The following is a 25014-nucleotide window of genomic DNA, read 5'->3' on the forward strand; positions in this document are numbered from 1 at the left end:
GCACTTATAAAAATTCAGTGATATCTGTTATCCAGTGAGCTAGAGGAGGTGAGTGAAAAGTAAGGTACAACTTTAATCTCAAAGGCTGTACATGTTTTAAGTGGTCTTTTGGAGCTATTTCCCATTATTCCCAGGATTGCCTTAATGAGGCTGCTATTTTCTCCATGAAGGAAGTAATGTCAACTTGCTTCCCTGGTGGTTCAGGCAGTAAATAATTTGCCTGCAGTGAAGGAGGCCCAGGTTTATCCCTGGTTTGGGAAGATCCCCCGGAGAAGGGAATGGCTACCCTCTCCAGTGTTCTTGCCTGGAGGATTCCATGGACAGGGGAGCCTGGTGAGCTACAGTCCACAGGGTCTCAAAGAATCAAACATGACTGAGCAACGAACACTTTTTTATAGACCAACTAAATCAGTATATAGGAAGATGAAGAAAGGAGAGGTACCAATTTCAAGAAAAGAATATTTTAAATGCTGCAAATTAAACAGAATTTTCCTAAAGGTCTGTAGTTGATACCCACGTCTAAAATTTCTGCTAGTGGTAAAGCTTCCCCAGGCTCTAATCTAAATCACATTAAATGGCACATTAACAGTAACACTAATATTGGCTACTGCCAAAGAGTGGGGTGCTTCTGCATGTCTGAATTAGTGCTGAAACAGCTCAGTTTATGTTGAACTACATAATAATGTATTGCTTCTCTGTTCATTCATTAATTGGATGCAAAGCAGTGATTTCATGGTGACTTATTTTAATTTATGGGCTAAAGAGATTTCAGCATGGATACAAGAGTTCTGCTCCAGAACTTGGTTGAGTCAAAAGTTTGAGAGCTGAGTTCGCATACCAAAAGGAAATTCCTTCATCCAATGGCAACATGCTTTAATAGCAGAAGTACAAAAAAAGAATTCAAGACTGAGGTTCTGTAAGGCAACAAGTCTGTCAGACTCTAAGAAAAGGGTAAGTCTTGACGTGGCCACCAAGTAGACTGAAAATAAAACAAAACACAAAACCCCATAAATGTTCACAAAGACTGATCTGGTCAGTCTGACAAGGTCCATCTGACCAGTCTAAAGTATGCCTGTCTGCTTCTGAAACTATGGAGCTTTCTGAGAATCTGAAGACATTCTCTTAATAAGAGGTAGAGATCTTAAGCTCACACATTTCTTTGCTCCTTTCTGGAATTATTACCTCTTATTTGACACTTTCCAGAACTGATTTAATTGAAGAGAGTCTAAGAAATGTTTCAGGGCATACAGTTTACCGATAGCTCTGCTAGGCAGGAATCAAAATAGAATGATGTAAAAATAGTACATAATGATTCCCATCACAAACAAAACTTACACCAAAATCTTATTGGCATAAAAAATGTCAATCTGTGTTTTTCCTATTAGTTTCGGATTCTAATAGGCACATACTATCTCCGAGGTAAAGTATGGTTTTCAGCTGTTAGGCTGCAAATTTTAATTTGATTTTTCACAAAGCTATTTAGAAAAGCACCATAAAATATAACTAATTGAACCAGTGAAAAGAATCTGGAACTGTGCCAAAGCTATTAGACAAACTCATGATGAGAACAGAACAGATGATGTAGAACAGCATAAAGGAGTTGAGACTATACAAAATCATCAGAAGACTCCTTAGCTTGAAGGAAAAAAAAAGTCTTGTATCAACAGAAAAAGAGGGTGATGTAACAGATTATTTTCTGAGACGGGACAGGGGACAGAATGTGACAAGAAGTTCCTAGAATGGCCACGTTCAATGTAGTAAAAGTCCACAGGAGCAGCTCTGTATCTGGCCTCATCTTCCTTTGCAGTAATTACTACCTGTTCACAACTACATTCCCAATACATAGAATAGAGCCTGACATAGAATAAGCACTCAAATAGTTATTGAGTGACTGAATGTTTCACTAACCATATAAGCAATAAGCAGCACTATTATTCCTTGGGAAGATAATTCTGAAATGAATCACTTCCCTGGTGAAAATTATCACAAAACAGATAGAAGGCTGACAAAATTGTTTCACTAACTGCTGAGAGCACCGTTATCTCCATCAACACTGCCAAAACATATGAAGAGAACCATTAAGGGAAAAAAATGACCCCATCCCCTCTATTCCCAACCAAAGCCAAAGCTTTTTCTAGAATCTGAATGTATTGCCTGAGTGGTTTTGACTGAGTTTTCATCACAAGAATGCCCCATGCATCATTTTATTGCCTTGAAAGTACTTGCTTTATATCACAGCTCACCACCAAATAGCTGGGAACACAGGATTTTGTGGCTCTACTTGAAAGAGGGTAAGATTAAGCAATCTTAGTCCTTTTGTTGGGAGACAGATGTATAAACTTAGCTAATCCTTCTTCTCATTAATGAATATTTTTATTGTCTTTCTCAAACTTTCAAGTGCCCCCTAGTGGTAAACTAGCTCAAATTCACAGAGAGGGCACCTAGGAGGTATATCATGGAAAGGCCTAGGGCAAGCAAGTCTTGTGTTTTATCTTAAAACTTTCATACAATTTTACATTCTAAGCCTTACTATGGTGTGTTTATGCTGCTTGCCGTAGAGTAACACTTAACACTACAAGACGAGGAACCAGGTTTATCCTGCAGCTTTAGATGCACCCTCTGCTCTGCTGTGCACTCCAGAGACTGTGTACTCCAGTTTGAGAAGGATCAAAGTGAGACTGGACTCTATTATGGAAGATGACAGTAACAAACTGCAGGAACCACAGGACACTGAAGGTGTGTATAAACTTTAAAGTTTTGAAAAAGTCCTGGGTTCAAAATCCTGACTGAGACTTGTTAGCTATGTGTCCTTCAGTTATCTGTCAAATGAGACCCAATACCAATTACCCTGCACACTTATTTTGAGGATTAGAAATTATAAAAGTTCTAGCACAGAGATCAGCACTTGGTGTTTGGTAATTATTCCCCAAACTGCCTGAGGCCAGCCTTCACGAAATCTATGCACTGAAAAGAGAGACAGCGGTTACAAAAAGCCACTTAAGAATTTACAAGAAAAAAAAAAAAAGAATTTACCAGGCAAAACTAGGCTACAATTTACAAAGCTCTCTCCACAACACTTCCAACTCTAAAACTTAAGTTCTGAAATCACAGCAAATCTTTTCCAGAGGAAGAGAGATGAAGATGTAGCATGGATTTCCCATGGGCTAAAGAAACCTCAAAATCATTATTATAATTGTGCATGAGTTAAAATATCTGAAAGGTAACAACCTGTAAGAAACAGGATGTTCTGGATGTTCTGGAAAAACATACACTGGAGTCTGGAAAAGGCAGTTTCTCCTCTCTCCTACTCTGTTCTAGCTGGGCACACTGCAAGCACATTTCTCTGGCAGGAAACCCTCTGTCAGCATAGAGAAAGGGCACTCTGGATGATGGTTCTTTTCCATTCTTGATATACAATAGCACCATTTTTCTAAACAGAGTAACACACAGCATCTCGGATGAAAAGAAGGCCATAATTTAGCCAAGGTCTCTGCTGACAGTCTGAATATAATGGAAACAATCAAGATTCAATTATCACCTCAGTGCTCCTTAGAGATATCACACTCACCAGCACATGCTGTATCTGTGTAACGTGTATGCAAGGTTTACACACATGGGTGCCGGGTCACCTCCCATACTACACCAAACCAGAAGGGTCTGCACTGTCAGAAAAGCCACACTACCCAGGATGAGCAGTTTCTTAGATTCGGTAGCTGGGGCATCAAAAGACACCCATACAGCTTCTCAAACAAAGAAGCAAAACCCCCAATAACATTGAAATAGTATAATATACTGCTCTACACATAGAACAGATCAACCTCATAAGTTTCATTAACTAAAATTAATTCCACATCAAGCAGACAGTTAAGTTTATACCAACAGAAGGAAACTATGTTTTAAGCAAAAGAGAATATGCTAAAGGACAAGAAAATACTAAGGAGGAAAGAGAAGAGTATATCAGAAATCCATTTTTATTTAAGTCCAGTGATACAGAAACATTTTTAAAAATCTGAAGCTCTATCTACATCAATGATTTTCAAAGGTAAAGTGAAGTGACAGTCGCTCAGCTGTGTCCGACTCTATGCAACCCCATGGACTATATAGCCCATGGAATTCTCCAGACCAGAATACTGGAATGGGTAGCCTTTCCCTTCTCCAGGGGAATCTTCCCAACCCAGGGAATGAACCCAGGTCTCCTGCATTGCAGGTGGATTCCTTACCAGTTGAGCTACCAGGGAAACTCAATGGTTTTCAAAGACCTACCTCTAAAAAAAAAAAAAGAAAAAACAAACAAACAAAAAACACCCAAGAAAACAAGCCAAACAACAACAAAAAAACACCATGTTAAGAATCACTTGGGAGGAATGGTGTGCACGTGTGTTTTTTTTTATGTCACAGCTACATACCTACCTCACTCTGGTTTAAGAATAGCAGCTGTTACATGAGTCACTATTATTGATGGACGAAGGCTGGAGCCTTCGGATAGGTTGTAATAAATAATGATAATGAATGAATGAATTGACAAGTATTTCCTGAATGACAGCTCTAGAAAAGTCACAATTCACTAAATCTCAAAATTCTGTAAGTGTGATGATGAAAGAGGGCAAATGAAATCTAATGGGAGGTTCAGCAAGATATGAAAATGGAAGAATAATACTATCCTCTAGTGAATTTCAAGTTTTAAGACGAAGGAACAGAAAATGGATAGATAATCTAAAATACAAGACAATTTTCAGTCTCTAATTATGGACCATGAGCAAGGGTAAAAGAACCCTGGGAATGAGCAACTAAATCTAAATTGGTTAAATTCAACCTTTGGCCAATTTCTGATAGGCTGGATCACCTAACAGCAAATCACAGCAAGAAAATGCCCCGGAGTTGGGGGTAAGGGGTGAGGTGGGGAGGGACAGAACAAAGGTAAATTCAGAGAGGACTGTTCTGTAGGAGCTACCAAGACTCACCAGAATATAACTCTGTGGAAATCACTGTCTTGGCTTAAAGACCAATTTTTTAACTCTCTACCTAACTTCATCTGGAACTTTACCTGGCTCAATATTCTCAGTCTTGGCTGCAAAATTAAAATAGCCTGGATATTAAAAAAAAAAAAAACCAACGTCGAAGAGAAGTGGACAACAGAGGACGAGATTGTTGGATGGTATCACTGACTCAATGGACATGAGTTTGAGCAAGTTCCGGGATATGGTCAAGGACAGGGAAGCCTGGCGTGCTGCAGTCCATGGGGTCGCAAAGAGTCAGACACAACTGAGCGACTGAACAGCAACAGGGTCCTGTCTCTCAGAAATCCTGTTTAATTGTTCTAGAGCTAGGTACAAACACTGCCAGTGTATGTAGTTTTTAAATACCAATTACGCAGCTAGAGTTGAGAACACAAAGCTTGGAATAAAAGCTAAGTGGCTGCCACGCTTCCTTAGCAGCACACCACTGACCTCTATGGTAAGGCTCTGTTAGAAACCAATGATAAAAGCAAGCAGAAACCTTGCTGAGAGCCTTTCTGAGATGAACACTGACGATGTAACCTGAGCGCTGCTTGCCAGACAACCACATATTAATAACTCTGATCCAGGCTACATTTTAAATGGGGACCTGGGTCAGATTCTACCATACCCAGCAACATTCTTCTTCCTAGAGAATAAAAGACTTTTAACAAAATAATTTCAAGAGTCTCATGCTCTCCCTCAATGTGAGGCAGAGTAGGAGCCATCTTTCCAGGACTGTGTTTACTACTGAAGTTAGGAGAAAAGGCACGGAGGTTTATCAATAGCTATTCCAACACCAAAATGAAGTGTTTCACAGTGATTACAGATATTCCATGTCTTTGCGATGCAAAATGTTGTCTGCAGACATGGGTGTTTGTTAGAAAAGGAGACTCCTAGGTCATACCCCAGACCAACAACAACTGTCTTGTTCAAGATCTCCATTTGATGTATGTACACGTTAATTTGAGGAGCACTGTTAAAAGGTAACATTCATTCAAGAAACAGCACTATCTGTATAGATTAAGTAAAAACCCTGAGAACTATTTTCGTCTTTAAATTAGATAATTTACGCAAGAACAATAGAAGCTTTTTAAAAATGGCACAAACTACTGCTGCCACAGAAACTTCTTTCACACAGCCAGATTTAGGTCTCTTCCTTGTGATGTTCTCTTAAAAGTAATCTTGGTTCTTTGAGTGAATATATATTTAACTGCAGACAGATTCAAAGCAAAAAGAAGGGCTTTTCCTCCTCATTCTGATTTCTGGGATATATTTGTATCACAGAATAAGCTGAAGAAACCTGCATGTAAACACTTTCTGGGGCTATAACACCAAGCATGCCATTTTAAATCTCAAAGTCAGAATAAGCTAAAATTTAGAGTTACAGGAACGTTACTGGGCTTTCACAGCAACCCCTATATAATATTTAGACATCCAATTATAAAAACAGTTTATTCTCTGCCCCAAAGAGAATATCCTTTGCAAAACAAAACAAGAAAAAGCCCACATGTGATTTAGTCTACTACAATCTAAGAAAATTCTAATCAATTTTCTTCCTGATGTAAACTTTCCAGAATTCTAACAGATGACTGGATTGGCTGCATAAAATAAAAGGAAAAAACTCACTGGTGTTAAGGACCAGCAAGAGCTAAGATAAAAAGAGTTAAGATACCAAGCCAAATGGAAATAATATTCCCTTTCCTTCCATGCTAAAGTGGGTCAAGAAACAAGAGGACAGAATCCTGGGCCAGGCTTCATGGAAATACAGAGCCTCTTTATCCCCTCCATCCTTCAAATTTAATTTGTCTTCTTAGGTTCAACGAGTCCACCATGATGTAAACTTCTAGAGAAATAAGCAGGGTTGTTAAGGCATAAACGTGAGGAGGATTTAATATTTAACTTGCAGTTCATACGTCAACAGAATGTTTCCATGTTTAGAAGGGATTTCTGGGAGTCTGCATGAATATTTCAACATTCATTTGTCAGTCTCCTGAGTCTAGAAAGGAGGCTACACAGCAATGCAGGATATCACATGAGGAAGCCATTCAGTCAACTCTGTTCATTAAAGAGATCTGAATATGAAAAGCAACGCTTATATTCCCAAGAAAGACAAAAGGAATGCTCATCTGTGTCACCATTAGCTACAGTCCAGAGCTTGGTCAGTATATAGACCCTGGAAGCAGTGATTTCCATTAGTAAAATGTATCATCCACAGAGATATGATGGTAACCCTATCTCCTTAGACTCTCTGTCAGCCAAAAGTAAATGCACATGTACTGGCTAGTATAAATCCCAAACATAATAACACTGTTCATAAAGTAGGAGAGAAAATGCCAGTGTATGAAGTAGAAAGGAAGGTTGTTTTGTTTATGTAATCTCTGAGGACATCATATTTTTGTATCTAAGGCACTGCCTTTCAATTTCTAATGCTGGGAAATAAATCAGTTTGTTGGGCATATATATAGTCATCAGGTTGACAAACATCTTATTTGCAAGTGTCCTGCTAAAAAAGCTTCTCTAATTCCACCACAATTAAGCATCTAATTTGCGGGGAGCCAAGTGATAAGCCCTCTTATTTCTCTGGCCTCTCTACCCAGATGGAAGGTCATCCTTAGTGTTTCTCATGTACCCTGCACAGCAACAGTAACTAACTGGCACATGTTCACAGACACTTTGGACTTTGGAGCCTTTTAGTATTAGAATCCTGGAAGCTAATTAAATTGGAAGTATGACAGTGTGGAGTCGGAGATGTGGATGGAGAAGAGGAAAAAAGAACCAATCAAGAAGTACTTTCCAACTGTAAGAAAGATACATTAAAAAAAAAAAAAACCACAAATGGCTCAAATGTCTGCCTCAGAATCTTTCAGAATTAGATAAGGTATAAGCCAATAAAATATTGAAATAAAAAAAGGCAAAAGCTTGAAAGCCTCAAAATAGGATGAACACTATTCAATGAACATCATTTAAATGATGTTCAGGTCAAAAGGAGAATTACAGCAGCTATCCAGAGTTAAGCAGCAGGAGCAAAAATAAGCTCTGGAAAGGCAACTAGGTTGGTTAAACACCAAAAGTTCTATTCAAAGGCAGGACAACCAAATGATCCTGTACACATGCAAACACTCCCCACACCAATGGTAACAGTATCATTTAATTCTCTAGAGACACCACACAATCCTGTCCTTATCAAAGGACACTGCTCTGCTTGTCATCTAGTTCCAAAAAGGTGAAAGGTTTAACGTTCTTCAGCATATCAAGAATTAAAAATAACTCCCAAAATTTAAAAACAAAAAGAATTTAAAACAACCAGAAAAAAGAAGAAAGATGCTTACCAGACTATCTAGTCCTCCTCCCAAGAGATCCACTGCTCCCATCTGCATGGAAGACACCTGTGGCACATTGACTGGGGGACCAAGGTCAAGGTTTAAAAGATCCCCCAGAAGGTCACCTTGGGAGGGAATAACCTGAGGCTGCTCCAGGTTGGTGGCAGTGGTGGTGCCAACAGGGCTGTCACCCGCATCCGTGCTGCAAGGTACAGACAGGAAGAGGGGAACAGAGAAAACTCAGTTAGCAGGGACTTGGTAACAAGGCAACAAGTCAATGTCATATGTTCTTATACAATATAACCCCTTCAATCAATTTTATATATATAAAACAACCTCATCAATCAATTTTAATTGAGCACCTACTCTATAAGGGAACACTGTAATGAGAACTCTGGCGAAATATCTAAAAAAATTAAAGAGAGAAATATATTTCCTGTCTTCAAATAACTTACACTCGAACAAACCAACCCTAAAACCAGTATTGACAAAACAAGTGAAAAGCACATTCACTGTGCAACAGCAGAAATGAGTATTGTATGTCTGGCACAATGACAAGACTACAGACGAGAAGCAGGTGGGGCTTCTCAGAACCAGGAGGGGCTGATTCCCAAAAGCTTCTGAGGATGGTTTTAGGGCTAGATTTTTAAGAATAGTATAGTTATAAGGAACTACCAGGGAGAGACCTTCCAAAAATGAAGGGATAGTTTGTGCAAAGGCATAGAAATAAATAGCCTGACTTTTAGGGCCAGTGAAAAAATTACATTGGCAGGAGCAGACACTGTAATTACAAGATTTAGGGGAAATGAAGATGAGAAAAATACAACTCTGAAAACAGGTCTGGAGAGTTAATTTTTATATGATAGGCAATGCAGAATCACTTTTATTCATTGAACAAAACTAAAAATAACATTTAGAGGAATATTATTCTAGCAGCTGTGTGTACAGTGGACTGAAGTTGGGAGAATGGACGTGAAGATGAGCTAAGAGTAATTGTTTAAAAACGGAATACTGAGTTTTAAGAAAGGACTAATTCTTTTAACATTTCTTAGAACTCACTATTCTCTTTTTTACAGTGTGGTGGCAGTAGCAGTTAAATTGATCACTCTTAGCTCATCTTCACGTCCACTCTCCCAACTTCAGTCCACTATACACACACCCGCTAGAGTAATGTTCTAGACCTGTTTTCAGAGTTGTATATTCTTCGTCTTCACTTCCCCTAAATCCTACCAAGTGAAAAAAAAGAAAAAAAAAATCTCAAAAGAAAATTTTCAGCTCAGTTGGCTTCACTGTGAAGTATTCCAAACATTTATGCAAAAAGTAAAACCAATTTTAGATAAACTTTAATAAAACAGAATAGAGAATGGCAATTGAAAAAATCTGAAAGAAGTTCAGTTTTGACTATTAAGGAATTATTCCTAACTTCAGCTTGATGATATATTATGATCCTTTAAAAAACTGCTTGTTTTTTAGAGATACCAATTAAAGTACTACGAATGAAGTGATATGAGGTCTGAAATTTAAAATACTTCAGTTCCCTAAAAAAGAAAAATTGTGGGGGTGATAAATGAAATAAGACTGGCAAAATACTGATGACCGTTGAAGCTGAGTGATGATTATGTTTTAACCATCTATCTTGCATGTTTTCTAAGACATAAGATAAATTTTTAAAAACAAACAAAAAAGATTCTGTAAAAATCCCATTAATAAACGAATGCTTACTCTAAAAACCCTAGGCAGGTTTTTTAATTCTTTTTTACTGGCGTAAAGTTGCTTTGCAATGTTGTGTTAGTTTCTGCTGTAGAGGCAAAATGAATCAGCTGTATGTTTACATATATCCCCTCTTCCTAGTTATGTTTTGACAATGCTTGAACAAAGAAGAATGAAGAATCAAACTCAGAAAAAAAAACAAACAAAAGCAAAGAAGCAAAAGACTAGTTATGCTCCTTATAAGAGGAATCTGGAGGGATAACAGGGAAAATTATATGTTGCTTTCAATTCTGTTCAAGTTTCAAGGAAGAAAAACAAATAGGGAAGTTCAATAGATAGCTAAGGCCAAGGAACTGGCAGTCAGTTACAGAAGTAAACCTGGGAAGAAATTCATGCACACACTTCCAGTGAAATAAGCAGAGTAACACTGGGGGTGTTGTGGTAAGAACGGGGCGATTAGAGTAAGGTGACCAGGACCAAGCTTTGGCTCCACTAATGACTAGTTGCATGCACTGTCTTGGGCAAGTGACCACCTCTCTGAGACAAAGCTTCCTCACCAACAAAATGATAACAAAACAAAGCACTCTATTTTAGGAAGGATCAAATGAAGTGAGTGAAAGTTGCTTAGTCCTGTCCAACTCTTTGCCACCCCATGGACTATATAGTCCATGTATTTCTCCAGGCCAGAATACTGGAGTGGATAGTGGGATCTTCTCAACCCAGGTCTCCTACATTGCAGGTGGATTCTTTACTAGCTGAACCACCAGGGAAACCCAAGAATACTGGAGTGGGTAGCCTATCCCTTCTCCAGGAGATCTTCCTGACCCGGGAATCGAACCAGGGTTTCTTGCACTGCCGGTGGTTTCATCACCAGCTGAACTACCAGGGGAGCTCCAAATGAAAACATGGTATAAACTGTAAAGTCTTGTAATGTATCAGTGGCAACCCAGTTGAGCTATTTAAAATCCTAAAAGATGATGCTATTAAAGAACTGCACTCAATATGTCAGCAAATTTGGAAAACTCAGCCGTGGCCACAGGACTGGAAAAGGTTAGTTTTCATTCCAATCTCAAAGAAGGGCAGTGCCAAAGAACGTTCAAACTATGGCACAATTGCGCTCATTTTGCATGCTAGTAAGGTTATGCTCAAAATCCTTCAAGCTAGCCTTCAGCAGTATGTGAAGCAAGAACTTCCAGATGTACAAGCTGGATTTAGAAAAGGCAGAGGAACCAGAGATCAAATTGCCAATATTCACTGGATCACACAGAAAGCAAGGGGAATTCTAGAAAAATATCTACTTCTGCTTCACTGACTACATGTAAGTCTTTGACTATGTGGAACACATTAAACTGTGGAAGAGTCTTAAGAGAGATGAGAATACCAGACCACCTTACCAGCCTCCTGAGAAACCTGTATGTGGGTCAAGAAGCAACAGTTAGAAAGGGACATGAAACAACAGACTGGTTCCAGATTGGGAAAGGAGTACATCAAGGCTTTTTTATTGTCACCCTGCTTATTTCATTTATATGCAGAGTACATCATGTGATATGCCAGGCTGGATGAAGCATAAGCTGGAATCAAGATTGCCAGGAGAAACATCAACAACCTCAGATATGCAGATGACACCACTCTAATGGCAGAAAGTGAAAAGGAACTAAACAGCCTTTTTGATGAAACTGAAAGAGCTGGCTTAAAACTCAACATTCAAAAAACTAAGATCATGGATGGCATCTGGTTCCATCACTTCATGGCAAATAGATGGGGAATAAATGCAAACAGTGGCAGATTTTATATTCTTGGGCTCCAAAATCACTGTGGACTCTTACTGTAGCCGTAAAATTAAAAGATGCTTGCTCCTTGGAAGGAAAGCTACAACAAACCGAGACAGTGTATTAAAAAGTAGAGACATCACTTTGACAACAAAGGTCCATATAGTCAAAACTATGGCTTTTCCAGTAGTCATGCACGGATGAGCGAGTTGGACCATAAAGCAGGCTGATTGCTGAAGAACTGATGCTTTTGAACTATGGTGCTGGTGAAAACTCTTGAGAGTCCCTTGGACTGCAAGGAGATCAAACCAGTCAATCCTAAAGGAAATCAACCCTGAATATTCACTGGAAGGACTGTTGCTGAAGCTGAAGCTCCAGTACTTTGGCCACCTGACGCAAAAAGTCAACTCACTGGAAAACGACCCTGATCTTCCTGCCTTCAGTGGGGAAGACTGAGGGCAGGAAGAGAAGGGAATGACAGAGGATGAGATGACTGGATGGCACCACCGACTCAATGGACATGAGTTTGAGCAAACTCCAGGAGACAGTGAAGGACAGGGAAACCCAGTGTGCTGCAGTCCACAGGGTTGCAAAGAGTCGGACAGGACTTAGTGACCGAACAACAAAAGACTTTTTTTAAGACGTCATACTATTGCACATTTAATAGACTACACTACAGAGCAGATGTAACTTTTGTATGCACTCAGAAACAACAACAAAAAAATTTGTGACCTGCTTTATTGCAGTGTTCTGGATCCAAAGTCCATAATCTCTATGGTATGCCTGTATATGTTTTTTTTACCAAGTTTTCAAATATTGGAAAATTTCTAGCTGCATCTTTTAGAGTCTTAAGCAACTTTCAAACTTTATCCATTCAGAAAGTTTTTACCACAATTTTCTAAAGGCATAATCTTACCAACCCTGAGATCAGAACTCAAAAAGGTCTTTTATCCATTACATGTGTGTAGTCACTAGAATTCAGATGAAGCCCCCAAGACAGCAGAATAGGTTTGCCAAATGCATAGCAAAGCTTAAGACAGACCAACTTCACCTATACAAAGAATCACTTCTCAATCAAACCAAGTTTACCTGCTTACCTCCCATGATGTATTGGCAAGTGTTTGCGATGGATTCCATGACTTCCTTCCACAAAAGCATTGGGCGGCTTATGGTACACTGAGGCTAAAGAACCAATGTGGCAGATTAGCTCATCCAGTAGAGTTGGCTCAATAAGATCTGTCTCCTCAGAAATCAGTGGCTTTTCAGACAAGACTACTTCTTTAGCTGTGACAGGATCAGTTGAGAGAAGGCGCCAATAAATATAACCCCGGTCTCGAAGGTCAGGATTATCAGAATCCTAATGAAAAGGCAAACACAAGAAGGTTTAAATATAACTCTTTTCCATATAGAAACTCAAACAGCTGATTTATTATCAAGGTAATGCTGTAGCAATTTATGCAGGGTTGGCTGTTAGAAGATATTTAGACTCAATGTTGTTAATATACTCACAATTCTGAAATCTCTAATGTTTCAAAGAATTTAAATATAAATTGAGGTTAGTTCTAAGACTCAAATTCAGAAAGGAAGTTGGGAAGAAGAAAATAAAGTTTAACCCAAGAAAAATCAATTGCTTCAAATGGCCTTGGGACATAAAAATGTTTTTAACTGCTACAAATATTAGCAGAAGTATTCATGAAACACATCTGTCATATATTTCGCCCATACCTTCTTTCTTAATTCAAATATTAAGCATCTCCCATGGAGACACTGGCTAGGCCCTGGCAATACAGACAACACATGGGGCCTGACTTCAAAGAGCTCAAAGAACACTAATTATTTATTAAATATGAGAGGCACTATTATCTAAATAATAAAAAAAAAACTGTTTAAGAGAGCCTATAAAACTAAGTGCTTCTAAAAAGGGTGACGAACTTAGTGACCTCGTTTCTTTGTGTGGTGGTTAAAATAATTTTATCCATGATTGTGGCTAAGGAAAATTTATTATCAATGCCACATCACAATTTAGAAATGAATAATATAAAAATAAGTCTCCCCCGATCACCCAGCCCTTCCCCATCCTCCAAGTATCCATCCACATGAACAGTGTGCTATGAGCTCACACACACACATATATTCATTTCACACAAAACCAGTTTCATCCTATACTGCTCCTCGCCCCTCTTTCCATAGTGGCACACACAGCTGTCGTTTTCCCACTATATACACAGCACTGCATCATTGTTTGCTAGTGTCCTACTGATGAACATTGAGATTGCTGCCTCCTTCTCCCTCCTTTATACTATTCAGTTTTGTGGTCATTACAAAGTGGCAGTAAATGTCCTGGTATCTACCTCCAAGAGTCTGTCTATATGGTGACATTCATCTACCCATGAATTGTTTCAGTGGTATTATGTTATTAAAGGCAACAATCAGTCCCATTTCAATTTCTGTATCTAAAACACACATACAAAAGTATTTCTTTAAAGTAGGCCAGGGTTTTCCCATGAGTCTGTACATAAGCAGATGAACTGGTTCATAATTTAGCCACTTAAGGCACTTGGTATTGAGCATTCAGCTCAATACCAGAAGTTACCCAGACTGCTTTACATGTATTTTCTTAATCATATGTTGTTTTATTGGCACTCAAAAATGGACTGCTGGTTAAAAACAAAAAAGAATAAAGAAAAAAAAATTTTTTTAAGTATAAAGAAAACTGAGATACAAGCTAATATAGCATAAAAATGGTAAATTTTATCTCAAGATAATCTTTATCATATTCACAGGTTGCATTATTCTAAAAGAACTGCACATATACATGCATTACTTATATCAAACTATTGGTAGTATTTGAAATGCCATTAAAAAAAAAAAGAAACTGGTAATATCCAAATTAGATGCATTTGCTTTGCTGCATGTTGAAGCATGAAGTTTGCTCCTGAGGAAGTGCTTAAAAATGGTTGACTGAAACCTCCTTAGATTTTCATTTGGAAACAAAACTTAAATATTATAAAACATAAGTTGATTTTTTTTTTTTCAAAGAGTAGAATACAAGTTTCTCAGAATATCTCATCAGGAAAGCAATCCCCATCCCAGCTTTTATTGATGTTTAAATTAAAAGTTTTAATCTGTACACTCAGTCCCCAAAGCGTGTCATTTAAAATCTGTAGACTAGTTATGTTTTTTATTACTCAATGAAAATGAATACTACACATCACTTAACTGGGAAAATATTAATTTGTCTAGTAAACTGTTAAACATATTAAAATAAACTATACAACACAGCTTAATAATACAATCAAAGTAAATTTTTTTTACTTCAAATTATTCTTCTCATATATCAGCTACATATTTAACCAAATAGCAAAAAAAAAATTCCTGTGGAAATTCACAAAAATACACACTTCCATGAAAAAAGCTTGAGTCCCCCCACAAATTTGAAACACTACAATAGGATAAATTTCTAGAGATAGAATCAATGGATTAAAGGGGGTACACTGACTTAAAATTTTAGTCATATGAGAAATGAGAAAATGAGTGCAAGTTTTTCATGACCAGAAGTCAAGAGTGGACAAGGACCTCCACTGTCCAAACTCGGTTATCCTGAGGGCTGATCTGATAGACCTACTATCAGCCGGCCTTCACTGCCTCACTATTCACATGGAAGTCGTGATAAATCAGGCCCAGTCAAGGCTAATGACAAAAAAAACAGAATCTTTTATGATTTTACAGTGTGCCATTATGTGTTTGGCAACTCAGAAAATTTTGTTGGGGATCCACTGTACTGCTAGTCTGATAGGCCCTCCTAAGGATTTCGAGAAAATAATGTATTGCCCAAAATTTGAGAGCTTCCAAAACAATTCTTACCAGGCAAGCTCTAAAACAGTAATTCCTAAAACTATATAACATGTGTCAACATTTTAACACACCAAGAAAGCCATCTAAAGTGCAGATTCCAGGACTAAACCAGAGTTTCTGATTCATTATGTCAGAAGGGGAGCCCAGGAATTTTTATTTTCAACAGGCAGCACAGGTGATTTTGATGATGGTAGTCTCTAGTTCACAGATGGAAATACCAAGGTGAAGACTTCTTTCCATGTACTAAAGAAGGTAATTACTAAAGTCTGGACGCTTTTCTGTGTATTCTTTACTATTTCCTTTAAAACCACCAAAGTAAAAAAGACACCTTATTAAAGGCATGGATTCAAGGGTTGTTCTTTTTTTGTAACCAATAGTATTTCTAATTATACCACCATTTTACTTAAAATTAGAAGCACAAAGATTTCACACATACTTTCCTGAATCCTCAGCATAAAGAACAGGATTAAGGCTACTATGAAGATAGAGGCGCAGTGGTAAAGAACCCATCTGCCAATGCAGGAGACATAAGAGACACTGGTTTGATCCCTAGATCAGGAAGATCCCCTGGAGAAGGAAATGACAACCTGCTCCAGTATTCTTACTTAGAGAATCCCATGGACAGAGGTTTCAAACATCTGATATGAGAAAGAAATCAAGTCAGATAAGTCACTCAGAGGGGCAGTTAACTACATACTTATGCATAAGGGAACCCAAAACTGGTTAGGAATTTTTTACACGGTCTCCAAGAGAAGAAAATATATGATTAAGTAAATAATTACTTTGATAACAAACCCAAACAGGATAGTTTCTCACGTACAACCTTTACTACAGGATGATGATACCTATGTAATTCAGTAAAAATAATTCTGCTGCTACTGCTGCTGCTAAGTCACTTCAGTCGTGTCCAACTCTGTGCGACCCCATAGACGGCAGCCCACCAGGCTCCTCTGTCCCTGGGGTTCTCCAGGCAAGAACACTGGAGTGGGTTGCCATTTCCTTCTCCAACACATGAAAGTGAAAAGTGAAAGTGAAGTTGCTCAGTCATGTCCAACTCTTCACAACTCCATGGACTGCTGCCTACCAGGCTCCTCCATCCATGGGAGATTTCAGGCAAAAGTACTGGAGTGGGGTGCTATTGCCTTCTCCGAAAAACAATTCTTATAAGGGTCAAATCCTTATTAGATCGCCAGCTCTCTACTAATTTGGCTTGATTCAGTGGCACATTCCAACATCTGTAAGAACACAGGGAATTCTCCCTAACACTTTATCTCAGGTAAATAATAAGAGTGAGTCTGAACTCTGACAAGAATCTAAAATACAGCTCTCCCATGCTGCCTGTTAAAATACAAATACAGAGGATTTAAGAGAAAATGGAGATGAAGACAGAGTTCAGAACTTGTGAACACAAAGGAATCTACCAAAGACACTCACTTGATTGTGAGACTAGCCTTATCTATTCAGAGGTGACTGAAAAGGACCAAGGCCAAAAGACTTTTTAGAAAACTGTTCTGACTCCATCTTAACAGAGACACAAATGGGTGGTCATGGGTCTAGACTAGGAAATCTAGAATGCTCAATATAGATAATATTAATAACCACTGTCTTAATGATAATGGAAATTATTCTGCTTCAGGCAAAGGAAGATGCATAAAAGTTAAAAACCCTCTGAAGAGCTCTTACGAATAAATTGCAAAAGATGTCTCTATTTACAATGGGTATGAATGTCAAGTGGAGTCTCAGCAGTTAAGATGATTCTGACTATCCCACACATAGCTAAACACAGTCATCTTTAATTTGGCTGAGGAATGAATCTGTCACACAATGCGAGCTGAGGCAGTCCCTTACCTTCCGAGTAATTCTAGGTGCTGAGTGACCCAGCACTCTCTTCTCTACCTTTTCTCTTTCTTTCTTTTCTACTTATTGTGGTAACTTTCACAAGGGGCCAAATACTGCTGATGCTTTGAAATATAGCCCTCAAGGGAGAGTTAAAACTTGAATACAAGTAAACATTGTAATAAATAGAAATCCTATGATTCTTGAAGAAAATGTTATTTCCAAGAAAGCTGAGAGACTATATAAATGTGAATTTATCTGTGTTTAGGAGGTTTTCTCAAGTATTACAAGGCATTGTTAATGTCAAGTTTACTATTTTACCATCTAGAATAAACACCAGGCATCTTTGAATTTCGTTAATTTATATAAAGCTCTTTCTTTTATACAAAGCAGAGAGGCTCCAAAGCCTGTAACAACAGGCAGAAATGAGCTTCAAGGTCCGAAGAAGAAGTCAAACACATCACTAATTTAATGGCAGTCACCCTGCAGTGTCTGTAATAAGCCCTACATGATTAAGAAGTGGCAATTTCTATTCAAAATGGCCCCCTGTAGATGACCTATTATACATTAATGGGAAAATGACTTCCTGTGTCCAACCTAACTGCTTTGATTCAAAAGATGACCAATTTCTGCCCTTAGTACCAAGACATGCCTGATCAGTGATGGACAACCTCCCATCCACTTTTCATGGACAGATGGTGAGCCATGGCTTGCCCTTGGCTCCACATGATCAAATGAATGCTTCTTCAGACTAACTGCAATGGGGTCAAGTGAAAGCTTAGAGACTTCAGAAAACAGCATGCTGATTATCTGTCGGAGAGACGAAGAAAACTGAGGTACAAGGGGTGGGACAAGACACCTCTGTTTTCTGCGAAATGAATTTTACAATATCCTTTAACTCAATTACTGTTGGTCAACTGCTCCATTAAAAAATAATCAAGCAGATAATTCTCAATAATGTTTATATGAATCAATAATCAGATAAGAAAATTATCTTAATTTTTAGCTTCAGGCCTTCTTCATGTTTGAGTTCACCGACTGTGAAACATCTGTATTTGAATCAAGTGTCAGAAAGTAGCCTCTGACTCTAGCTGTTTTCTTGGCTGTATTTTTTTCAAAGTTGTGTAGTATATTCTAAAAACAACTTATTTGGTAATGCTATCTGATTTACAGTATTCCATTAAGTATTCAAAAGCCTTATCTATCCATGGAACTTCTTGTCCTTAAAATGGATTCCTGGCATTTCTAAAATTACATACTGTCAGAGGAAAGAAGAACTTTGCATTTAATATGCAGTAAATTATGTGCTTTGATCACTTAACAGATAATGTACTGGCAACTACTGTAGGTTCACATTTGTGGTCTTAATTGAGAACTGGGATTCAAGCCATGTACAAGGTATATACGTCAACTGTACTAATTACAATATTTACCATATCTAATCTTCCAATTGTGCTTGTTTTTGATATGAAATAAAGCTCACCAGAACAAAGAGTAAAAAATAAAAATATAAAGAAAGATGACACCTCAGAACTAGGCAAAGTACTATAAAAGAGTTTCAAATTTTGAAATATACAACTGTAAAGAGAAGAAGGAGGAAATAGTAAATTGAATATCTGAACAGTCTGCTAAAGTCAGCCTGTTCTCAAATCCAATTAAGAACATCACTGGATCATGATGGATTGATTATCATTATACTAGTCACATCAGAAAAAGTAACTACTTCAATTTCTGGGCTTGGGGCCACATTCCTGAAATAAGAACCCTCCCTACGAAGACCAAAAATATTAAATAATTAAGGAAGTAGCTTTAGCACTTTAAAATTACTTTCAGAGAAAGCAACCCATCTAGAAGGCAGAACAGCACACATTAGATCTTTGTCAAAGCATCTACCATCTCTACAGGGTACTTCCATTTGAAAGCTGAAATTAAGTCCCTCAGAAGGAGGTACTGTGAGACTCAATGTCACTTTCAGAGAGGCATGTCCTTCATTCACACTAAAGAGTCTATTCTCAGTTCAATTTTCATGAATTACCATTAAAACAAAAGTCAGTCAACTCATTTAAAAGCCAAACAACCAGTTCTAATTCAGCAGAATATGTAAAAGGAAAACTGTTTCTAATTTTTTAACAGAATCTAAAGACTGTGCTCTGTACATTCAAAACCTCCCCAAATGAACCTTCTTGGAAGAAGTTTTACAATTTCCAAGAATTTAAAACAAGACAAATCAACTCTATGCTTTTTTCAGATTTCTTACCTGTGTTGCCAAACTCAAGACCTGCTGTACCAGCTCCTGTGTTTCTGATGGTTTCTTGAGAAACAGCTTCACTATGGCAGTGAGCAGAGTGAGCTGCACCTAAACAAATTTAATAGATAAAGTGAAAGGCATTCTGCCTTATTCCACACCATCAATTCCAAAGTGGTGTTTCCCCAAACATGACTGACTGACTGTGAGGCCTTTCTGATTTTGATTAAGAGACAAAGGTTGAAAACTCCACCAATATCAACAATAGCAGTCAAAGGTTTTCATCAACTGAAAACACACTAGACTCCCATCTCCAAATTGCATTTTTGGCATCAAAAACTGCCTGTTTGTTTCTGACCCAGATAATCATCTGTATTTCTTTTTTTTTATTTTTTCTTTTTTTGAGAGGCTGGCCTGGACTCCGACCCACCGCCTCTATCATCTGTATTTCTTAAAGTACATGCTAACATGCTGATGGCAATAAAACTGGTTCCTGACCAAATTCCTTATTATTTACTTCCACTGAAAGCTACAACTTCTGGGGAATTGAAGAATCATTTATCATACTGAGGCAAGAGTCAAGACCATAGAATTAAGCCAGCTCACAGTCAATTAAGAGTGGCTTGCTGAACCATGGAATTACTGGCTTGTATGTGTTCCCTGTCAGGGCCTATTAAAATTACTACGATAGAATACATATATGAACTTCAATTTGCAGTCAGTATGAACACCGGGGGGAAAAGGTTTAATAATTTATTTGCTTCTCTGGGCCTTTGACTCAAAGGTCTCTCAAGGTCTCTCAATTTTGGTAGAAGACAGAACGTGGGAAGGAAGATTCTTTTCAAAATGCACATGTCAGCCTTCACCCCGACAAAAACTCCAGCTGTAACCGAGCCACAGCCATTACTAACAGTAATGGGGAATCATCTTTAGGTGACAGAAAATTATAATTAACTATCGCTCTAGACAGTAGCTGTCAGAGCATGGTTCTGGAACAGCAGCAGCAGCAGAAGCATCACCACCCTGAACCTTGTAAAAATGAACCATCTCAGGCCTACTGAGTCAGAAACTCTAGTGTGGGTTCCAGCAACCTGTAGCTTTAACAGAGGTTAAATACCAGTGCTTAGGTGCTTAACAGCTCATTAAAGTTTGAGAACCACCAGTGTAAGCTAAACAAGCTTGTTCCAACAGACGTCAGCACAACTGAAAAAGCTCACTCAGCCCTTTGGGGAGAAAAATGAACATATATACACACATACATATATACACACCACACATATACACACTATATATATAATACATACTATATATACACACACATATATTTAAGTTCAGATACACAAAACTGCCTAACCTTAACCTTTCCTGAAATCCTCCCCCAAACATCTATTTCATAAGGTATAGAAGAGAACTTACTTGGGTGCTTTCATCATGGAAACCCTCCAGAAAGCTCTCTAGTAACTCATCAGCATTGTCAATTCTTTCAGCATATTCTCCCACAATCCAAATCATAGCTGCTCGAGCGTCTGGTTCATCCAGTGAATCTAAGTTCTCACACAGTGTGGCAATGATACTTTCGTATCTGATGTAACAAAATGGATTATGGTTGCTGAGGGCAAAACTGAGAACTGTATTTAACAATGAAGGCTAAAAGCGAAACCATGGACAAGGTATCCACACTTAATCAAGAAACTTAGAAACCCAACCCCTCTTTCCTGAGAGAGAGGTAAAAGCATATCCTTTCTCCAAAAATACCATTTCTAGAATTTAAAAATATATATATATAAAAAACACTTAATAAACCACTACCTTGTTAAAATATTTCTACTAATTTTGAGTCCACCATTAAACTAACTTAATTGTAAGTCATTTCATTTCACATGATCTTTAAAGATTAGTCAGAAGCCTCAGCACAACCTATCTCTATGATTATATCCTAAAATGACATTTAGGATATGCTTATATAATCTGCTCTTTTTTTTTAATTGGAGGGTAACTGCATTACAGTGTCGTGATTTCTGCCATACAACAATGCAAATCAGTCTTAAATTATACATATATCCCCTCCCCCTTGAACCTGCTTATTTCACTCTTTCAGATTCTTTAATTGCTTGCCTTCAAAAGCAAATTTGAAAAAGTCTATGTTTCACAAACTAAGAGACCTCAACATGAAAATTTTCTGTGGAGTGAAAATATAGATTTTGTGTATCTTAATGGAAGCAGCTACCATACTTGAGAAAGGGTCTAAAACTCTGATAATTCATCGTTACATGTTCTATAATTTTCTAAAAGTACTAGGTAACATACAAAGTGAATAGTGAAGCTGTCACCTTCCTGGATTTTACAATAGGGTGGCCATATTATTCAAACTGAGATGTTTCTGAGAGTGAAAGGGGGCACATTTATTAATTACACTTGATAAGGAGCATAAAATGGATTATGCCCAGACAACCTGGAATGTATGAGTATCCTATTTAACAGTAACTTCATCACCGAAGAACCTGGTTAACTTTAAAAATACGCCAATCAACAACGCATATTCAGACAGAGCTCCAATTCTTCTAAAAGTGATGAAACAGTAAAAATCAGATTTTAATCCTTGTGCTCACCAACTTACATGTTTGATTTTTAATAAAGCATTTAATTATGACAAAATAATTCTTACCTAGCCAATCTCAAAGTGCCTTACTTAAACATTTCCTAAATGATCTGAGGAAGAGGGGCAGAAGTATTTGGACATACTTGTTGGGGTATTTGCGGAAGATGTCCCTGATGACAACAATCGCCTCTTGGACCACATAATTTACTTTGGTTTGGATGAGATCAAGCAACGTGCTCACACAGCGCTCTGCAGATTGCTACAATGAAGAACATAATGAGAAGTCAGATATCTACCCAATAACACAACCTCAACAAAAAAAAATGGGGGAGAGGGGAGAGAACATCCAGGTACATCAACTCAACTAGATTAAAAGATGAGGCACTTAATTTGATCATAACTGTATTAGACACAGGGTTATCTGATGGAGATGCACAGAAGTTCAAGATACACCCCAAATTTTACTCATTACAAAAGAGTCAGTTCAAATGAACAAAATCATCTTGGACAGCCAGGATGACAGAAATGAGAAGAAAGCATAAGTCAAGGTATGAGGAAAGAGTAAGAATGACAAAATACACCAAAGTAGGAGGTCTTTATCTGCAGTTCATGAATGAGCAAGACAGAGGGCATTTTTAAACCTCTTGAAATGAAACTGTCAAATTTCATTTGTGCAGACAAGCATATTTTCCAGGAAGAGGGTCCACAATTTTCACTGTATTTTCAAAGTTATCTGTGACTCAAATTGCTCTAAGTAAAATTTGCCATCTTTTGGGCTATATAACTGAAAAAGTTTATGGACTTAGATAAATTGCAATTTTCCATAGCCTATGGTTCAGCTATAAAACAGAATTTAATCTATATATTAGTCTTTTATTAATGAAAGGAATATGGAAGAATACAAGTGACAAAACTAATGTACTGAAACAATAAATCATAGTTTTTAAAAGAAGAAAGGTAGCAGAAGAGAGATCCTGAAATCCAAGGACTGATTTTCCATATTATATACTATGATGGGTAATTCCATTATATGCCTCCTGATAAGATGCAACAGGAAGTACACAGCATGACCTAAGAGGAACCCTTACCAAAAACAATGAACACAAACATTACCAAACCTCTAGATTTAACTGTCTAAAGGGGATGAAGGGATGAGATAAGCATCGCTAAAATACAACCAGCCAAATCTAGACTCTGGAAAATTCTACAAGCCTATCAATCTAGTTCCTTTAATAAATGGCACCCAAATAAATAAGCAAAGACTTAAAAGACATATTAACCAAATGCAATGTGTAGTTCTTCTGAGATTTTGATTTGAACAAGGCAACTGTATTTAGACACAATTATGGAAAACTGAACATGGACTGGATAATCAATGAGATTAAGAATTAGTTGTTGAGTACCATAGGACTTTTTAGAGGACTTATTAAATATATACACTGGACTACTCTAGTAAGACCATATCTGAGATATGCATTAAAATACAACAGTAACCCACTTCCTTGAAAGAGAAGGGAGAGGATCAATTGGAAACAGCAATGTATTGATATTTATTAAAGACAGATGGTGGGTACATGAGAGCTCATAAATCAGTTTTACTTTAGTGCATGCCTAAAAATCTGTAATAAAATCTTTTAAGGATATTATAATTTAAAACATTCCAAGTAATATAATGAGAACAAAACTGCATCTTGAGGTTATGTATATAAGGTCATATATATGATGATTATGTATTCTTCTATGTAGTTTTTCCATTTTTTAATTACATCTTAATTCATTTTCAACTAGTAATTCCTGTGCTATTATTACAAGAGCAAAACAGTTGGGAAATTTGAAAGAAAGAAAAGAAAAAAAATTAGAAGTGGTAAACACAAAGGAATCGAAGACTAGGAAGTAGGAAATTTTAAATATATAAGTCATGATAAATTAAAAAGCACATAAGGGCTAAATTATCAAGTTAGATAGTACAAATAAACTGCTCAGCACAGGACTTGATAAAAAGTGAACATTTACTAAGCTTTTAGTTTTAATATTATAATAAAGATAAAGGCTATCTCCCATGATGCATCAACATTCAAAAATATTTAAGTCTAGGATAGTAATTTTCAAGCAAATTGTCATCTCACGCATGTTGCTTTTGATAAATTTTTTAAAACTACCATTAAAGCAGTATGGCAGTTATTTCCCTGGTGGTCCAGTGGTTGCAGAACCTGCTTTCCAATGCAGGGGATGCAGGTTCAATCCCTGGTAGGGGAACTAAGATCCCCCATGCCAAAGGGCAACTAAGCCTGCGTGCCACAACTACTGAACTTTCATGTCACAACTAAGATCTGATGTAGCAAAAAAAAAATATCCAGTCGCTGTAAATAAAAAATAAGTCCAGAAACAAAGGAATTCAGACATATACAATTTGGTATGTGATTTTTTAAAAAAAGGCAACATTCATAGCTATAAGGAAAGGATCAAATGTTCTGGTGTTTGATCCCCATACTCTTTATCTTTAACCAAACCATTTCCATTAAAGCAGAAAACAATGGTAAATTTTATATAACTTTTGAGGTGAACCATAAATTTCTGGGTGTGCCACTGAAGATATTATTGAGAGAAAATGGACAGAACTCACAAGGAAGTGTGAACTTCCATGCATCAAGCTGAGGAAAGAAGTGAAGCCAAAGGCAAGGGA

The 25014-nt window shown here is 37.5% G+C and overlaps 1 protein-coding gene across 4 annotated transcripts in view; it reads right to left on the bottom strand.

Annotated features, from left to right (window-relative positions):
* The window catches only part of AP2B1 (adaptor related protein complex 2 subunit beta 1), a 109283-nt gene that overhangs the window by 45659 nt on the left and 38610 nt on the right, over positions 1-25014 (bottom strand). For all 4 annotated transcript variants that reach the window (XM_043903022.1, XM_043903019.1, XM_043903020.1 and 1 more), the window contains exons 10-14: positions 22475-22590; positions 21149-21314; positions 19745-19843; positions 12894-13153; positions 8327-8519 (exon numbers count right to left, since the gene is read on the bottom strand). In XM_043903022.1, coding sequence (XP_043758957.1) covers positions 8327-8519; positions 12894-13153; positions 19745-19843; positions 21149-21314; positions 22475-22590 — 834 coding nt within the window. The remainder of the gene's footprint in view (positions 1-8326; positions 8520-12893; positions 13154-19744; positions 19844-21148; positions 21315-22474; positions 22591-25014) is intronic.

Source organism: Cervus elaphus, chromosome 5 (assembly GCF_910594005.1).
Source record: "Cervus elaphus chromosome 5, mCerEla1.1, whole genome shotgun sequence".
NCBI classification, from domain to species: domain Eukaryota; kingdom Metazoa; phylum Chordata; class Mammalia; order Artiodactyla; family Cervidae; genus Cervus; species Cervus elaphus.